The 19,323-nt window shown below is 39.9% G+C and overlaps 3 protein-coding genes and 2 non-coding genes across 9 annotated transcripts; all 5 read right to left on the bottom strand.

Annotated features, from left to right (window-relative positions):
* Positions 1–601: 601 nt before the first annotated feature.
* TRNAW-CCA (transfer RNA tryptophan (anticodon CCA)) lies at positions 602–673 on the bottom strand. Its single transcript has one exon. It is a non-coding gene; the product is annotated as a tRNA-Trp (tRNA).
* A 372-nt stretch (positions 674–1,045) lies between these two features.
* On the bottom strand, positions 1,046–8,913 carry LOC103971000 (transcription termination factor MTERF15, mitochondrial-like). 4 transcript variants are annotated; one of them, XM_065155217.1, is made up of 5 exons: positions 8,785–8,913; positions 6,728–6,806; positions 6,431–6,556; positions 2,863–4,213; positions 1,046–1,562 (listed from the first exon to the last, which is right to left on the bottom strand). In XM_065155217.1, the coding sequence occupies exons 4-5, from the start codon at positions 3,936–3,938 to the stop codon at positions 1,514–1,516; spliced, it is 1,125 nt and encodes a 374-aa protein (XP_065011289.1). In that variant the 5' UTR covers positions 3,939–4,213; positions 6,431–6,556; positions 6,728–6,806; positions 8,785–8,913; the 3' UTR covers positions 1,046–1,513. The 4 variants fall into 4 exon arrangements, with proteins under 4 accessions (XP_065011289.1, XP_065011287.1, XP_009383190.2 ...); XM_065155215.1 differs by lacking the exon at positions 1,046–1,562 and having other exon boundaries at positions 2,578–4,213; XM_009384915.3 differs by lacking the exons at positions 1,046–1,562; positions 6,431–6,556 and having other exon boundaries at positions 2,578–4,213.
* Positions 8,914–9,355: 442 nt separating this feature from the next.
* Positions 9,356–9,427, bottom strand: TRNAW-CCA (transfer RNA tryptophan (anticodon CCA)). Its single transcript has one exon. It is a non-coding gene; the product is annotated as a tRNA-Trp (tRNA).
* A 953-nt stretch (positions 9,428–10,380) lies between these two features.
* LOC103970999 (transcription termination factor MTERF8, chloroplastic-like) lies at positions 10,381–12,858 on the bottom strand. Its single transcript, XM_065155137.1, has 2 exons — positions 11,685–12,858; positions 10,381–10,855 (listed from the first exon to the last, which is right to left on the bottom strand). Exons 1-2 carry the CDS (start codon positions 12,758–12,760, stop codon positions 10,849–10,851), a joined length of 1,083 nt encoding a protein of 360 aa, XP_065011209.1. The 5' UTR covers positions 12,761–12,858; the 3' UTR covers positions 10,381–10,848.
* Positions 12,859–17,293: 4,435 nt separating this feature from the next.
* On the bottom strand, positions 17,294–19,070 carry LOC135640490 (deSI-like protein At4g17486). Of its 2 annotated transcripts, none has more exons than XM_065154961.1 (3): positions 18,715–19,070; positions 18,330–18,617; positions 17,294–18,211 (listed from the first exon to the last, which is right to left on the bottom strand). In XM_065154961.1, the coding sequence occupies exons 1-3, from the start codon at positions 18,848–18,850 to the stop codon at positions 18,060–18,062; spliced, it is 576 nt and encodes a 191-aa protein (XP_065011033.1). In that variant the 5' UTR covers positions 18,851–19,070; the 3' UTR covers positions 17,294–18,059. The 2 variants fall into 2 exon arrangements, with proteins under 2 accessions (XP_065011033.1, XP_065011032.1); XM_065154960.1 differs by having other exon boundaries at positions 17,294–18,243; positions 18,715–19,066.
* Positions 19,071–19,323: the final 253 nt, after the last annotated feature.

The following is a 19,323-nucleotide window of genomic DNA, read 5'->3' as shown; positions in this document are numbered from 1 at the left end:
TATATATATATATATATATATATATATATATATATATATATATATATATTAATGTTATTTTTTTAAACCCTATTGTATGTAATTGTTCGAACCTAGATTTTGTGCCACAAATTTATTCATGTATTCATTTATCAGCTAATTTTCTTCTTTTTTACTGATATTTTGACATCTCGATAGATTGAAATTAGGCTAAAATTAGTGTTATATAAATCATTAACGAGTATTTCTCACAGAAGGAAAGGGAGCTATGATCGATGGGGTCCACTAGTGGGTCCGTCCCTTAATCCAATCACAAGGTCTAGAAAAAGGAAATCGAAAATTTTGGAAAGGAGCGTAAGAATCGGATGGGGTCCACTAGTGGGTCCGTCCCTTAATCCAATCACAAGGTCTAGAAAAAGGAAATCGAAAATTTTGGAAAGGAGCGTAAGAATCGGATGGGGTCCACTAGTGGGTCCGTCCCTTAATCCAATCACAAGGTCTAGAAAAAGGAAATCGAAAATTTTGGAAAGGAGCGTAAGAATCGGATGGGGTCCACTAGTGGGTTCGTTCAGTGCTCCAATCACAAGTGGAACAAAAGGGAAATGTGAAAATTTTGTAAAATTGAACCCGACGTGAATCGAACACGCAACCTTCTGATCTGGAGTCAGACGCGCTACCATTGCGCCACGGATCCGGTTAGCATTATAAAATATAATATATATATATAGTTATTAAAATTAGGATAAATATTTAATTCTAACCAGGTGTCGTAAACATCGGATTCGATCTTGCATTTGCCGAAGGTTCATCGATTTCGTCCATTTGTATACAATTTTTAGATCATTTTAATCAAGGAATTAATCCGGTTAATTGAAACTTTCATTTGGATCCAGTTATTAGGTAGAATTAGGATCCATTTTAGCATCTTATTGCTCACATCTATGCAATCATCAACTCATGCCGTCATTTTTTAACTGTTAATGCATTTTATATGAGCCAAATTCAGTAAATTTTAAACTAACATTTCCCCCAAAAAGTCAACATAACATAATACTGTGTAAAATGCGCTTTTCAGTGGTATACAGGGTAGTGTTAACATACACAAACTTACCTTCCACCGCTAACGATAGAAGAGCTTTGTAGCAGAAACTGAGCAGCAAGTGAAAACTCTTCGAGTTGTCGAGCACTTCGACATCTGAAGCTTGCAGATGTAACTTATCGGTCTCTGCCCAGACCGATACGTACCAATCCATACATCGAGATACCAATATATACCGACACATTATGTACGGGTATGTACCGAAGCCTCAAAAGGAAGAAACAAATGAAAGTGGATGAAGAAAGTAGAAGGCGGACGAAGAAGAAGAGAAAGCCATGTATTAAGAGTAGGGAGGAGAAAGAGGAAGAAAGAAGATGAGACCGTCGAGAAAGAAAAAAGAAGGAAGAGGGTGAAGCAGAATATGAGAAGAAAGAGGAGGCGGAAGCATACCTGAAATCAATGACAGAGCAATGGACAGCGGACAACAACAATCGTTCATGCTTGCATGTAAGGGGAAGAGGGCGCACGAAAACAAGCCACAAACCTGTGAAATATTTTCTTTTATTGATCGGATTGAACCAACCAAACATGCTGCCTATTCTATACGGATGCTGACGAAACTACGACATGTGCTTCTGCCATGTACATGATTATGGACACTATGCAATCACTAGTTCAAAATTTTCCAAAGTCTCAAAATCATTGGCTAAAACTTAATAAATATAAGGAGCAGGAACAGTTCATATTAGGTTATGGGTTACTTCTGTCCTCCTCTTCCTTTTGCCTGTAATCCTCCATCTATTCTACCCGATGGATGTAGTAGCAAACAACAAATGCAGTGGATGGATGCAGTGAATAGCAAGCAAAGCAAAAGCAAAAGCAATGTTCCCTCCTCTGATTTAGAATCACAATCACAGTTTTCTCTTTTTTTCTTTTATCTTTTCACCATCTCAACTTTCCTCTTTTCTTTCTTCTTCTCCTTCCGTCTTTCTTTTTTCTTCCCTTTGAGTTTGAGGTCATCAAGTAGGGCAAAATTCACCCAAAAATCAATAAACTCAAGTTTTTTCAACTGATTCTAGCTGATTCAGCTGAGAAATCGACCAAACTTAGATCAATCTTAGACAACATCCATACAGATTCGACGTATCATGTCAAAATCGATCAAAAGCACCAATTTTTCATCAAAGGAGAAAAAAACGATGCAACCATAACTCCATAGTGTAATAGTAATGTGACCTTTGAAACCATCATCTCAAAATTCTTCATGATAACATAACGATATCAGCTACAACATAAGCAAAGCATCTACTTCAATGCACATCAAGGAGAGCCATAGATCAAACAAAGAATTTGTTTCAGTTTCATAGTCACTACGACACACACACACACACACACACACACACACACACACACACACACACACACAAGCACACACGTCTGCCAAATGTGTTCCCAGAAGTTGGTTAGAAAAAAGAATGGGACAACAGTATCAATTCCTACAGTAGCTGATTTTTCCCATGCAGGTAATTATCAGGAAACAATTGACCGAATCAACATGCTACAAGAAGTCATTGTGTTCCACTTCATATTGCTTTCCTTTCTTTCTACATGTATGCAGCTACATTCCTCTTAATGCACCAGAAAAAAAGGAAGCAAATGACATAAATCATATTACTAATAAGTCTCAAACTGCAGATCAAGTTAAGCAGAGAGTAAAAGGCTGGAACCAGAAACCATGGATTGCAGGAGCCAAAACCTACAGCTAGCTAATCCAGAACTACTATTTTCTCGCACTGTACAATTCAATGAGCTCCGGAAACTGCTTCTTGTAGATGATGACATACCTTTCCAAGAACTTCTTCTCTGGACACAGCATATATGTGAGCGATTTGGGATGACCAGCGTACAGCCCCCTGGACTTCAGGGCTGCCATGAGCTGATATCTTGGGATCAACCTTTTCTCTAAACTAAGTGTCAAGACCACAGGCCGGAGGGCGATATAAGACGGAGCATATCCAGCCTCATTCACCAAGAATTCCATTTTCATCTTCAGATTCTTCAGGGAACCTGTCAAGAAACAAGGAGTCTTTCTGATTGCGTCGAGGAAGTCGGCCTCTGACCACCCGAAGACCTCGAATAGCTTCTTTTGCGCATTGCATCTCTCCACGCTAAGAGTGGAGAGCATCAACAGAGTCCAGTGGAACCTCCCCGAGTTGCGGGCAACTCCGAATCCATCGACACGACTGATCAAGGCCCTCAAGGTTTCCGCCCTCTGGGTTACCAACGTGGGCTGGTACCTCAGGATCGTTCTAAGCTTTTGAGCCTTGAATCCACAGCTCCGTAGCAACTCGATGTTTGGCTGGATCCTCTTCTCGATGCTATACCCGAGAAGCCACCGGTGGCGCTTAAAACGCTTTATGAGGAGGTCGTTGGATCCGATGAGTCCCTGCCAAAACCGGATCTTGTGCACCATGGTGGGGACGCGACAGTTGATTGCGAAGGGATTGGCCAGGACGAGGTGGGTGATGTCGGACTGCGAGAAGCCCAACTCCTGGAGAGATCGGAACTTGGCAGCTAGGGTCGTCTCCACGTCGAGGAGAAGACACCGGGGGTTCCAAGACAGCAGGTCTTTCACATGGGTGTCGTCGAAACCGTGGCTTTTGAGAAAGCCAAGGACGGAGTCGGGCTGCCGGCGGGACGTGATGCCGCCGAGAAGATTCGAGGCCTTGGTCGCCTTCTCCGGGGAGAAGCCACATGACGTGACGAGGTATTCGGCCATGAAGCTGGGCTGAAGAGCTCCGCTTACGGTAGCGGCGACGGAGTAAGAGGAGGAGGAGGAAAGTAGAGCATCGGCGGGACGAGGGCGATAGATGAAGCAGAGGGTTTTGGAGAAGAGAGAGAATGCCGGTGACCTCTTCATCGGTCTACTCTTCTTGTCCGAAGACACAAACCGTCACCAACACCGTATTCGCTTCCTCTCCGACTACGCCTAAAAGGCAAAAAACCCTCGAAACCCTAAAGAGCAAGTCACTTAACACCCCATTTGAACCCTTTGAAGCAAATGTTCTTCAAAGGCTTTTGTCGGGCATGCCCCTTTTTTAGTTTTGTAGGATCTTCTACCTAACCTCCTTGTCTCCCAACATCAAATTGATGATAGACCCGAGCTTCGATCGAGGTTCGCTCCGCGCCCAACACCTTGAACAACCAAAATATGCTTTAATACAAACTATTTCATGGGTACCTAAAATTAATTTCATGATACCAAACTACTAAAGAAACACACACCTATAAAAAATGGACAAAAACTTCATTTTATTGTCCTCCAAAAGACTACGATGAAAAATAATAAGTCAAAGACTAGTACACATATATTTAGTAACCTATTTTTTATGATGAAATTTGCACAATGTAGTCAACCTCATGGAGTTAGGTTGGATCTTCAATTGAAGTGGTAAGACCAAGGAATCTAAACATAGTGATAGATCTTATCAACAAATACTAACTAACTAAGCCGATCAAAAGAGTAAAAGAAGTAGAAATTCTTGAACGAAAAGAAAATAAGGCACCATGGGGTGTTAGCTGACTGAATGGTATTTGGAATTCAATCTCAACTTTCCTTAACTAAGACCATTTATTTGAAAAAGATGTGTGCCACAAAATCCTTCTATCAAAACTTATTTATTCCATACAATGGCCCAAAAACAAATAGAAATTCCTTGCTATCAAAACTTATTTGTTCCATTTTATGATAGATAAGCACATAAAGAGGTCCCAAAAAATCAAAACTATAAAAAGTAATCCACCAACATCTATTCATGTGGTTCTGAAAATGTTAGGCCTCCATGTCAGCCAATATCAGCATGTAAGGTATACTATCATGTCTGTTATCTTATACCATACCCATTTGTAAGATATGATTTGCCTCTTGCAAAATCAATCAGCCAAACTATAATGGTCTAGTTTGTAAAATCAACTGGTCATCATAATACAGAGGCAACAAAAGGTCACTATCACTTTGGCAGTACTCTTCCACATTCAATACTGTATCACGATGTTATCAAGAGGAATGCATTCATTCAGTTGATTGCAAATTTTCACCATAAAGTCACCAAAAGTTTTATCATAAGCTAAACATTTTCAACAACACTGCGATATATTTAACCAAACAAAGAGTCAAAGACAATTACCAATCTACACCGTTTATAGCAAACAAAGTAAATGTAACACTAACAGCAGAATAAAAATCAGAGACGATGTTCAAATTCCAGATTTTTTAAGCTTAAGAAATGTCCTAACAAGATACTGAATAGTGAGAAACGTCCCAACAAGATACTGAATAGTGGGAGGAAAAAATGTTATAATAAAAATGACTTCAAAGGTTGGCCTTATCTCCATGATGAGTTTGCCTTTTTGTCCTCAACTTAGGTTTGTAAAGTCAATGGAAATGACCTCTTTATTTGTATAGGTAAGGCTGAATATGTTAACCTTCTTCAAACTGCGGGGGTGAGTTTTGTGGATTAGACCATTCATTTTGGATAACATTCATTGCTATACTAAAGGTGCCCCTGAACCTTATATTGTTTTAACTATAGTTTCTCAAAATATGAACTGTCTTGGTTCCGCTATGGGTTTGGAATATGATTTGGGATATATCATTTATCTTGATTTGAAGTTTGCAAAAGGCAGGATTAGTTGGTTTACTACTTTATGTTGTGATACAAATTAGACCATTTACTCAATTTTTAAGAAAAAAGAATTAGGTGGGATATTTTCTAGAGTAGACACTTTTGCTTTTTTTGTTTTTGTTTTTGTTTTCTTACTTTACAACGCTGGTGACTAGGTTTAGAGTCCCCGAAGAGTCCTCTCTAATTATAAGAGTAAGGCTATGTATATTAACTTTCCCTAGACCTCTCATTAATGGCAGTCTCAGCATTAGCCTCATTTTAGATGTGTTTAACTAGAATGAAAAGAAATAACAATGAAATATCTGAAAGCTCTGAAATCAGATAGGTTTTTCAGATTTTCCAACAACTTAGTTAATTTGAGCCTGTGCTGTGTGAATCCCTAGTAGCAAAATTTTATATGAATCCTATTCGTAAGTTGTAACCATAGCAATGAAACCAAACAACAAATTTCTGCATTCCGGACATGTACCACTGCAAATCCAGGAAGCAAAGTACTCTGAACCTGATTCTAGATCCAATCATAGATAGCTGCAAAGAGGGGATATAGTGATATTGGGCAACATTAAATTAAACAAGCCTACAAGTAACAATTACTCTAGTAAAATTAACAATCCATAGCATGTATTCCTTTATCTTAAAAAACTACCTCTGTTATTTTTTAAAGCCAATAACAACTATGGTAAAAATGGTCATATTCCTTTCGAACACATTCGTTTTTAAGTCTTACCTAAAATCAGAATGATGCTTCAGGGGCACAAACAAGTGTTTTATACAGCAACTGAACAATCGAGGACCTCACAATTGCCCTTCTACTTGACGCACTACAACTCAGTGAATGTGTTGAAAAAGAACCCTGAAGGTCGACAAAAAACAGCATAGCCTTAGAATACTATATTATAGTCTTCTATTGATTATGAATACTAGCAAACATGACATAGACAGGAACTAAAGGAAGAAAGTGCAGAAAAATGATAGGAGATGTAAAGGCCACAAAATTAGTAGCGTGGGCTTTAGCATTAAGAACCTGTGTGTGACGTGCTATCAATGCCATTGCACCTACTTCAGCCCATCATCTTCCAGAACTAAGGGCATCTAGTACAGAACTGCAGAATTGCACCGTTCAATTTACTTTGAAGCCCATAACAATGTCATACTTTAAAACGCCAAGAAATACAAAAAATAAGAAGAACAAATCAAATTTTCCATTGTCACAAAAATGCTAATGTTTCAGTACGGAGGAACAATTCCAAAAGCCTATAATTGAATAGCATGTAAGGTCAAGAATATTGGTTCCTTGTGGAAAAACACATATAGAGAGAGGATATAAACAAAACTGAAAAGCAGGGAATTAACAGCACTGAATGAGCAGTCCAAGAAAAACACAACATGAAACATTAAAGATATAGATAAACAATAAAGAAACCATGCTGATAATAGTGCTTGATACCACAAAACTAAATTTCACAGGAAAAATTCATGTAAATATGTATATAACAAAGACCAAAATATTATAACAGCCATTCGTTGAGATAGAGTTCATCAGAGAATCTCTGTTGCCTTACAATTCTATCTGTTCAGTTTCAATCACAAACATTATTTCAAATCCTCAGTTTCAATCACAAACGTTATTTGAAATCCTTGACCCCATCAGTAAGCAACAGCATATGTAACAAATAGTTAAAGATTAAGTACAAAGCATGTTGAGACATGAAATAAAAGTCAAAGCACTGAAATAATCAGCATTTTTCACATGTTCTTGAACAGAAAGGAGTAATACAACCTTGGACATAACAAGTTTACAAAAAGCATGAAAAAAGGAACAACGGCATGTTAGATCACATTGTACGCATGATCTACTAGAGCTGAGTTTAGTGTGTCACTCAAGTACCAGAGAAACCAACAGCACTTTTTGTGCCATAGAACAAGTGTCACGAGTACTTCCTGCAGCACAGATACAAGAAGTCTGTGTATGCACCTTTGTAGCACCTTCTTGTGTTTTCTTTCTAAGTAGTGTTGAAGAACAATATTCAAAAAGAAAAATTATAAAATGCAAAGGCATACAGGCTCGAAGTGCACTTGTATCTAAAAGTTATAATTACCATGTAAATATTACATTTTTATCCACCACTTTTCTTTTCTTTCTATGTAGTTTTAAAAAATAATATTGAGAACAATAGATTAGAAAACTCATATACATACAGATTTGAAATGCTCTTGTTGTAAGCAAAACAATGGATTTATATTGGACATGCAACGAAATAAACTTACCTTGAGTCATAGTTGTCCAAGAATAAGCCTTTGATTAGTTCACATATTGGACTCCTTAGATTAATTTATTAAGAAACAATTGGTGTCTTCTAATCTATGTCTTATGGAACTTAATGTCTATCCCTTAATGGTATTGATAGGCCAGAAAAGGGACACCAATCCTTTATTTTTTAAAAAAAGTATACTTAACGCTTTCTTTCATCATCAAAACAATTTAAAATAATTTTAAATATCTGAAAAGTCTCTCATTTATGACTAGTTGATAAATGTGTTTGGTCATTATTATTATTGGACTTGTGGATCATATAAAGTGTCTTGTCGATTCCAATAACTAATGAGATTCCCAACACTTGCATCTAAGTATTAAAACTGCCATGTAAAAGTTATATTTCATTTTCTGCCACTTCTAGGTCATCGAATGTGTAGTGCAACGGGATAAATTATAGCTCCAATTTCACAATTTGGATACATTTTACACGTCATCCAACTGTATGTCGCTCCTTATAAACATTAAACAAATTAATGAAAGAATTACACTGGCTAAGTCCAATGAAACTTCAGCTGAACATAATAATGTGTTGGGATTCATGTCATGGTTGGCATTTTTGTCAGACTTTCTTTGTCATTCCCCTTTATCATGAAAACAAGTAGATAACCCACAGTACTCATTTAATTCAAACCACAATCCTCCTCGTGTAGACGAATCAAATGCATGATACCAAAGAGAATCGTCGTTTCAGACGACAAACGTCACATAAGAAGATTTAATTCGGAGCAAGAAAAGGGAGGAAGGAGTAAAGGGGGGAGCCAAACCAAATGGGGCTTCGAATTGGCCAGCGGTCGAATTCCAAATCTTTGTCTTCTCTCCGCATTTGTCGAAGGAAAGCGACGACGATGTATCGCGGACGGAGAATGGGGACAGAGAAAGGGGATTTGGATGAGGTTTGTGCGTGTGTGTGTCTATATATATATATATATATATATATATATATATATATATATATATATATATATTTGTGTATGGATTTTTAGATTAATGTTATTATCTTCTTACAACTATACGATGGTTCTGTATCGAGACTAGATTTTGTGCCACAAATTTATTCATGTATTCATTTATCAGCTAATTTTCTTCTTTTTTACTGATATTTTGAAATCTCGATAGATTGAAATTAGGCTAAAATTAGTGTTATATAAATCATTAACAAGTATTTCTCATAGAAGGAAAGGGGGCTAAGATCGATGGGGTCCAAAGTGGGTCCGCCCCGTAATCCAATCACAAGGTATAGATAAAGGAAATCGAAAATTTTGGAAAGGAGCGTAAGCTCTTCAGTGCTCCAATCACAAGTGGAACAGAAAACTAAATGTTACAACTTCGTAGAATTGAACCCGACGTGAATCGAACACGCAACCTTCTGATCTGGAGTCAGACGCGCTACCATTGCGCCACGGATCCAATTATAGTATTTAAAGAATATAATATATATATATATATACATTAGTAAAAATGACGTTAAATGTTCAACTCCAATACTTCTTAACCCATCTCGTTCCATGTGGTTTAGGATTCATGTGTTGTATGGTGTTGTATGATCGGATTCGATCTTGCATTTGCCCCTTGAGGATTATCTTGTCATGGAAGGGTAAGGTTCATCGATTTCGTCCATTTGGATACAATTTTTAGATCATTTTAATCAACGAATTAATCCAGTTAATTGAAACTTTCATTTGGATCCAGTTATTAGGTAGAATTAGGATCCATTTTAGCATCTTATTGCTCACATCTATGCAATCATCAACTCATGCTGTCATTTTTTAACTGTTAATGCATTTTATATGAGCCAAATTCAGCAAATTTTAAACTAAAATTTCCCCCAAAACGTCAATACAACATAATTCTGTGTAAAATGCACTTTTCAGTGGTATACAGGGTAGTGTTAACATACACAAACTTACATTCCACCGCTAACGATAGAAGAGCTTTGCAGCAGAAACTGAGCAGCAAGTGAAAACTCTTAAGTTGTCGAGCACTTCTACATCGGAAGCTTGCAGATGTAACTTATCGGTCTCTGCCCGCCGAGACCGATACGTACCAATCCATACATCGAGATACCAATATACTGACACATTATGTCCCGGTATGTACCGAAGTCTCGAAAAGGAAGAAACAAATGAAAGTGGATGAAGAAAGAAGAAGGCGGAGGAAGAAGAAGAGAAATCCATGTATTAAGAGTAGGGAGGAGAGAGGAAGAAAGAAGATGAGACCGTCCAGAAAGAAAAAAGAAAAAGAAGGAAGAGGATGAAGCAGAATATGAGAAGAAAGAGGAGGTGGAAGCATACCTGAAATCAATGACAGAGCAATGGACAGCGGACAACAACAATCGTTCATGCTTTCATGAACGCAATCCATAAACCTGTGAAATATTTTCTTTTATTGATCGGATTGGACCAACCAAACATGCTGCCTATTCTATACAGAAGAGGACGAAACAACGACAAGTGCTTCTGCCATGTACACTATGCAATCACTAGTTCGCAATTTTCCAAAGTGTCAAAATCATTGGTTAAACCTTAATAAATATGAGGAGCAGGAACAGTTCATATTAGGTTATGGGTTACTTCTGTCCTCCTCTTCCTTCTGCCTGTAATCTTCCATCTATTCAACCCGGTGGATGGAGTAGTAAACAACAAATGCAGTGGATGGATGCAGTGAATAGCAAGCAAAGCAAAAGCAATGTTCCCTCCTCTGATTTAGAATCACAATCACAATTTTCTCTTTTTTCTTTTTTCTTTTATCTTTTCACCATCTCAACTTTCCTCTTTTCTATCTTCTTCTCCTTCCGTCTTTCTTTTTTCTTCCCTTTGAGTTTGAGGTCATCAAGTACTGTAAAATTCACCCAAAAATCAATAAACTCAAGTATTTTCAACCGATTCTAGCTGATTCAGATAAGAAATTGACCAAAATTAGATCAATCTTAGACAACATCCATGCAGATTTGACGTATCATGTCAAAATCAATCAAAATATGAACTTCACCAGTATCCAATTGCAAAGCACCAATTTTTCATCAAAGGAGAAAAAAAAGATGCAACCATAACTCCATAGTCTAATAGTAATGTGACCTTTGAAACCATCATCTCAAAATTCTTCATGATAACATAACGATATCAGCTACAACATAAGCAAAGCATCTACTTCAATGCACATCAAGGAGAGCCACAGATCAAACAAAGAATTTGTTTCAGTTTCATAGTCACTACGACACACACACACACACACACACACACACACACAAGCACACACGTCTGCCAAATGTGTTCCCAGAAGTTGGTTAAAAAAAAGAATGGGACAACAGTATCAATTCCTACAGTATCTGATTTTTCCTATGCAGGTAATTATCAGGAAACAATTGACCGAATCAACATGCTACAAGAAGTCATTGTGTTCCACTTCATATTGCTTTCCTTTCTTTCTACATGTATGCAGCTACATTCCTCTTAATGCACCAGAAAAAAAGGAAGCAAATGACATAAATCCTAATACTAATAAGTCTCAAACTGCAGATCAAGTTAAACAGAGAGTAAAAGGCCGGAACCTGAAACCATGGATTGCAGGAACCAAAACCTACAGCTAGCTAATCCAGAACTACTATTTGCTTGCACTGTACGATTCAATGAGCTCCGGAAACTGCTTCTTGTAGATGATGACATACCTTTCCAAGAACTTCTTCTCTGGACACGTGATATATGTGAACAATTTGGGATGACCAGCGCACAGCCCCCTGGACTTCAGGGCTGCCATGAGCTGATATCTTGGGATCAACCTTTTCTCTAAACTATATGTCAAAAGCACAGGCCGGAGGGCGATATAAGACGGAGCATATCCAGCCTCATTCACCAAGAATTCCATTTTCATCTTAAGATTCTTCAGGGAACCTGTCAAGAATCCAGGAGTCTTTCTGAATGCGTCGAGGAAGTCGGCCTCTGACCACCCGAAGGCCCCGAATAGCTTCTTTTGCGCATTGAATCTCTCCACGCTAACATTGGAGAGCGTCCACAGAGTCCAGTGGAACCTCCCCGAGGTGCGGGCTACTCCGAATCCCTCGACACGACTGATCAAGGCCCTCAAGGTTTCCGCCCTCCGGGTTACCAACGTGGGCTGGTACGTCAGGATCGTTCTAAGCTTTTGATCCGCGAATCCACAGCTCCGTAGCATCTCGATGTTTGGCTGGATCCTCTTCTCGACGCTATACCCGAGAAGCCACCGGTGGTGCTTAAAGAGCTTTATGAGGAGGTCGTTGGATCCGATGAGTCCCTGCCAAAACCGGATCTTGTGCACCACGGTGGGGACGCGACAGTCGATTGCGGAGGGATTGGCCACGAGGAGGTGGGTGATGTCGGACTGTGAGAAACCTAACTCCTGGAGAGTTCGGAACTTGGCGGCCAGGTTCGTCTCCACGTCGAGGAGAAGCCACCGGGGGTTCCCAGACAGCAGCTCTTTCACATGGGTGTCGTCGAAACCGTGGCTTTTGAGAAAGCCAAGGACGGAGTCGGGCTGCCGGCGGGACGCGATGCCGCCGAGGAGATTCGAGGCCTTGGTCGCCTTCTCCGGGGAGAAGCCACATGACGTGACGAGGTATTCGGCCATGAAGCTGGGCTGAAGAGCTCCGCTTCCGGTAGCGGCGACGGAGTAAGAGGAGGAGGAGGAAAGTAGAGCATCGGTGGGACGAGGGCGATAGATGAAGCAGAGGGTTTTGGAGAAGAGAGAGAATGCCGGTGACCTCTTCATCGGTCTCCTCTTCTTGTCCGAAGACACAAACCGTCACCAACACCGTATTCCCTTCCTCTCCGACTGCGCCTAAAAAGCAAAAAACCTCGAAACCCTAAGAGCAAGCGGTGGAGAGAGAATTCGCAGATCGAAGTTAATATTCTCAATAAATTGGATCGAATATTTTAGATAAAATTATTAGACCAATTTTTTTTTATTTTAGATGTATAAAATCATTAGATAAAATATTTACGCATACAAATTAATTAGATGGATTTCAGACCACAATCCATCGTCATAATAAGATATATAAATTTATCATAATAAACCTTCAACTTTGTTTAAATCATAACAAGAAAAACCGATATGATTTGTAATATATCTAAATAAAAATATTTTAATCATTTAAAAGCTCGAATGAAATTAAAATTTCGTCTCTTAGTAGTATTTTCCTAAAATAAAATAAAAAATCATCACTTGATTTTCATTTCATTCCGATTCCCATTTTAGTGATTTTTTTTTAATTTGAAAAACTATTATAATTTATTTTTACAACCACAACACTTATGTTAATGATTAAAAAATATTTTTTTAAAAAAATATTATATAATATTTTAAGAACAAAAATTATTTCTATGACTCAAAACCTAATCTTCCGAGCAATCTTATCATTGTAATAACCAACATCACTACTATCAAAAATATATTCACCATCTACAATTACACAGCTTTCAATAGAAGCACGAAGAGTAATACCGTAGGCATGATCAGTAGACCAAGACGTATCAATCTTCAGCTTAAACCAGTTATAATTGGGTGGTTTCCATTCAAAACATATTAGTATCTAATAAGCAAGAAGCAACATATGCTAATACTTTGAAGAGGAGGCTTTTAAGCTTAGAGCGAGTATGATTTCAGGCATGCCATAGTGATTAATGATTAATTAATGCATTTGCCATAGACGAAAAGCTCTTCTTTAAGCCAATCATTCGATTAGATTAGGTGGAAAGTTCATTCAAATAGATCTGAAAGTAGTTCCAAAACTCTCAAGCAAATTGACAAGAAAAGAAGATACGATCTATTATGGATGGATTCAGTCTCATATTCTGCAGCACCAAAATTGATGAACTAGGGAAATATTTAAAGCTGCAAGTCTGTCCGAAATGAGAAAATGTGTTCTATGAAGTTCTAAGCAGAAAGTTAAAAGGACTTTAGGAGTAGCTGGTAGCCTCTAAAAGCTACTCCAGTCTATGTTTGAGTTACCAAGAGGAAGCTTGAACTTGGAAGCTTGTACTTTGTTAGCAGGCCAAGTAACTTTTATCTCATGTTCATCGAGGAACACGATTGAGTAGGCCTGTTGATCAGAGGAAAGCTTGTACTTGGAGATCGTCAATCCATGCCAAAGATGACATCCATAAAAGAACTTGCTTGCTCCGACTAGATTCTGAAAGCCAGATGAGTAAAAATATGGCTGATAATGAACGAAGAAGAGCAATAGCTTTTCAGACTATAGGAAATCCAACTCAAAATTAGATCACAAAGTCTACAACCCAAAGAATGGAAATAGAAGAAAACAAAAAAAAAAAATGGAGCAAATTCAGTATCAAGATGCCGGCATTCTTGCACTTAGGCAGCAGGATCGATTGACACGAGCAAAATGTTAGTCTGAGCTACCAGTTTTCCTTGGCACAAGTATGATTGACGATGGAAAAGAATGGTTTTCCTCGAGTAACAACAGGTTCTGAAGCAAGACAGAAGCACAAGTTGATGCTGTTTGCTGATGACTTTACAAGCTGATTTGTTGACTTCAAAATCAACAAGCATTAAGAGTCATTTTCTTACAAGAAATCCCTACAACCTTACATTTCAACAAAAGATTAACAAGCCATAGAAAGGTGCATGATCCTCTTTTATTAATATCATGTTCCAAAACCTCTCCACCTCCAGCTCTTGTTTTTCTCTTTCTGTCATGATACTTTTGTTTTGTTGAAACTGATAGGAAAAAACAGAGAGAAGTCGGCATCTGCTACAAAGAATTGCAGGAACCGGGAATTACCATTTCCTTTTGTTGTTCCTATTTGGGAAAAAGATGACACAGCTAATTCATCTATGTATTGGCATTGCAGATCCAAAATTACATAGCACCATTAAAATCCATCTATTTATGAAAAATATGTGACCAAATTTAAAGCATCACTGCTCCTGAAGCTTTCATTATACAACTCAATGAGCTCTGGAATTCCTCCTTGTAGTGAATGACAAACCTCTACAAGAATATATTTTCTGAGAGCGGAGACTTTGTTATGATATTTCTTAATATCATATGATGAGGATAAAAAATATCACAAAAAGAGAAATACATTTTGAAAAACTAAAATTAACCATTTATTTATCTATGTTTGATCAATTCTAACTTGTGAATCTCATCGAGTATGTCGGTACCTTGATACTTTAGGTTCAAATCTCTATGATGCATCAACTTTGATCAAGCCACATCGATACGAATCTCCTTACAACTATTTAGGGGTGAATGAAGAGTTTTATTTACTGGGGAGAGAAGACATCAAAATAATCTGATAAATAAAAGCTCAAAAATATCAATATAAAATTATCACCACCTAGGGTATTTTTATCATGATGTCTCATTCTTATTAAGACGTTGAGATATATTAGCTATTTACAAGACAACTAAACTCCGATTCACAAAAATTTCTTTTCATAAAATTTAAATTTTTTATCCTCCAAATAAATTTATTTTTAAAATACTTGTCAACCCTGACACTCCACTAGAAGCTCATTCTTTCCAAAGATGAATTTAAGTAAAATTGGAACCCACATACAACCTTGTTGTTGTTGTCTTCATTGGTGAGCTTGGATAATCTCTAGGATACATATTACCATCCTTCAAATATTATGATCCTTAGTTGGCCATAAATGTGACTATTCCATATCGATACCTGCATTTTGGAAATCTTCAAATATGTCACTGAATGCATCCTGTTGAACTGTCAGTTTCTTTTTTTCTTTGATCTTTCCTTTATTTTCTATCATTTGGTAGAACTTGTTTTGAAGAATGCAGTGAATGCACTCACAAGGTAGTAAGCTGTGGCAGCGTCACTACCAGCCAAATGCAGAGCATCTGAAATAGGCAGCGTCACCTGAAGCGAGTGTCATTTTTCAGCATCACATCACTTGCCATTTCCAAGAACGAAGACTCCGGCAGAAAAGATAGCATGATCATGGTAAAAGCCCTGAAGTAGTGGAGTACATGCAACGGAACAGATCACATCTTCTTCTTCTTCCATGATATGGTGTCAATTCTTGTCTCGTGTTAGAATCCATTCGTTGTACCTCCCTCCCCAAGGGAATGAGTTGGATTACAGAAAGCCAAGTGCCACCCAAAAGCTTTTCTTTCTAACTAGAGATGATAAAATGCTAAGGGAGTCTCCACAAGCAACAGAACACTTGGGAGAAATCAATGATGTGATCATCACACGAAAAGAATTGTGTCTACCGAAGGTCATCAACCCGAAGTGAACACAGGCGGATAAAGGGAGCAACGAACAGAGAGCAACTGGTTTGTGAAAGAGAGTAACCACAAAGAGGTGGTGTCGAGTTATCTAGAGAAGCATCGGACACAACACATCTAAGTGGAGCTCGGTGTCCAACTCCTGTAACACTTGCTCGTTCCAGTATTTCCAACTGGTAGAATCCAAGTAATGCCTTCAGAGGAATGAATACCTGGTTCTGTTTTCCTAGATTCATCTCACAAACAGATTTGACATAGAATTCCAGCAGTTAGAATTGAGGTACTCTTCAGAAGGAAGATTCATACAACTAGTTTGCATGGGTGTCCGAGGATTAAGAGGATATTTGTTTCGTGAGGAATGGGAGCTTTCGAGAACATTAAAGTTTTGATGGAGGGGTCAAACGAAAAATGGCACAATCCTCCATTTTGACTGAAAACATATAAATCCTGACAGTCGTAGATAATTTGGAAATGGGTAGCGGAGCTATTTATGTGAGCAGGCAAGAAGCAGGGCTATTGAAAAACTGAATTGCTTTGGAGATTACCTACAGAGAAAGGATTGACCACTTTCCCCTTGCAAAGGCTTTATGACAGGCTGTTCTGATCCATCTATTGGATGTTCTGAAGCAGACAAATCAACAAATCCTAAAGAAAATAAGAGAGAGAGAGAGAGAGTTTGGTGATTGGTCTGACACAGGAGTCCTTCGTATTGAATTAGGTCAGCCATAAAACCTGAAAAAGAGCCATGTGCCACCCCCTTACCTGTTCTGCGGACCACTATAACCAGCCCACTCAGGTTGGTGTAACTCCATTCTGCAGCAGAATGATGAACATGGATTAGGCTCCATTCACTCTTTCTGACTTGGATCTGTCCTCAGACCAAAAAGGATGATAACCTGTATCACTCTTCTCACAAACCTGCAAAACAATCCATTGATCGCAAGCTCTCTTTTTTTTTTTTTCCTTTTCTCCCTTGAATAGAAACAAAATTGAGACACCCAAGAAAATTGAGGAAGCAAAGATGGTAGTCCAGCTATGTTTTAACTTGTTATATTGCAAAAGAGGAAAAATGATGAAGTTTTGCACAAGAATGCTACATAAAAAGAAACATAATCTTCTCTCTTATAATCCCTATAAATGCTTTATGAATCTGCTTTACCAATATCCCACCAAATGTATTTCCTTGGCTTTTTTTATGTTGCCAAATCATACAGATTCCAACTATAATAATCTTATTCTTGATCACTGTTAGAATGATTAGTGTCATGGATGATATGATCTATCCATGGAAGAGTTCCATCCCCACCACCACTATCTACGCTTTCCCCCAAACCCACATCGATGAGGACAGCTCTCTCGAAAGAACACGCACAAAACTCCCACCATCATGATGGGCACAAGGAAGGAAAGGCTCAAGATGATGCAAGGAGAAGGACGGCCATCTCGACTCGCACGTGTGGCGGGTTTCCATCACTTGCTTTACAGCCGTCCGATCACCATCAGTGGCTTCTGATACATACGGAGGAAACAAAGCACACCCCCCGCGCACGAGGATGGCAAACACCGGATCCGTTGCTTGCCCTCGAACAGCACTTTCCGTGCTCTCTCGGTGCTCTGCTGACACATGGCACAAGAAAACAAGCATGTATGTAAAGTGACCTTCACCCTCGGCGAGGCGGTGGCCGAGGTTAGACCGTCAAGGTGGAGGAGATTGCTCCGGAGGAGGAGGAAGGGCGGCGGCTCCTACTCGCCGCGGAGCGAGAGGAGATGGTGACCACAGGCTGAGAGATTCTAGTGGGAGGGTCGTCGGAAGAAGAAGCGGCGGAGGTGGCGAATGAGTTGGTGGTGGAATTGCTCCTCAGCGTCCTCCTCTCGTTCTCGACGCTGCCGCCTCGGGAGCCGCTCTTCCCCTCGTCCGTCGCTCGTTGCCTCACCGACGCCACCTGCACCGGCAGCACGCAGTTGCACAGGTATCCTGGCGCCCGTCGGGATACCACCGTAAAAGTCGAATCTTTGGGGAGGAGAAAGCGGGGATTTGGGGGTTGAGGGGAAGGGGAATACCGATTTTGGCGAGGCGGTTGACCCACTTGGGGATGGGCTTGCCGGTGAGGCGGAGGCAGGCCTCGTCGCAGAAGTGGTTGCAGTTCTTGGAGACGAGGTTGTAGGTGTCGCCGGTGTACTCCGCGGCCATCTCCTCCATGAGCGCCCGCACCTCCCGCGGCCCCAGATCGGTGCGCCCGATCAGGATCGACTTGCGGAATGTAAACCCTGGGCACTGCCGCGGCTCCCCCTCGAAGATCCCCGTCGTCGGGTGCTCGTGGGCCCCGTAAGCGTACTCCACCCCGTGCGCTGCCAGCACAAATAGCTTAGCCAAGCCCTAAAGAAGACCCATCCCGATCACCGCTATCACCCGAATCGGGGCCGTCGTGCGCGGATCGGAGCTCACCTTGGACGCCGGAGTGGTAGACGCCGAGACCGAGCCAGTAAGCGTAGCCGTTGATGGGGGTGAGGTCGTAGACATTGAGGTAGACGGGGACCGCCCCCGACCGCCGCTTCCGCGAGGGCCCTCTGACGAACATCATACGGCGGCGGAGGCGGTGGCACCGGAGGAGGAGGAGGAGGAGGAGGAGGAGGAGGAGGAGCCGGCGAAGGCACTCGACCCGACGACGGATCACAGCAGCGACGGCGGCTGTGGCGAGCGATCCACCATCTCGGCCTCAGTTTGGTCCGGTGAAAGTCGCTCCTTTATCTATCTATCGCCTGCTACTCGATAGTGAGAAGTGAATGGGGACACGGGAGGGAGGAATTAAAGAGATGGGGGGTATTTATGGAAAGATACGAGCCGTTCGATTCACACATAAATTGTAATGCGTAAAACATTAAATTAATAATATTCATTATTATTATTATTTTTAACAAAGTGAGTCTATTCAAATATGACATTATTATTACACCCAAAAGAAGATCGAGGAGTGAAGCAGAAGGAAAGAAGAATTGGGGGGGCGATAAGGATCCCAAGGTTGGGACAGGAGGCTTAAGGCCAATGGAGAGTGGG

The sequence above is a fragment of the Musa acuminata genome, chromosome BXJ3-6 (assembly GCF_036884655.1).
Source record: "Musa acuminata AAA Group cultivar baxijiao chromosome BXJ3-6, Cavendish_Baxijiao_AAA, whole genome shotgun sequence".
Lineage (NCBI taxonomy): Eukaryota > Viridiplantae > Streptophyta > Magnoliopsida > Zingiberales > Musaceae > Musa > Musa acuminata.
Note: the sequence above shows the minus strand (reverse complement) of the source record. Positions and strands in the feature narration are given on the sequence as shown.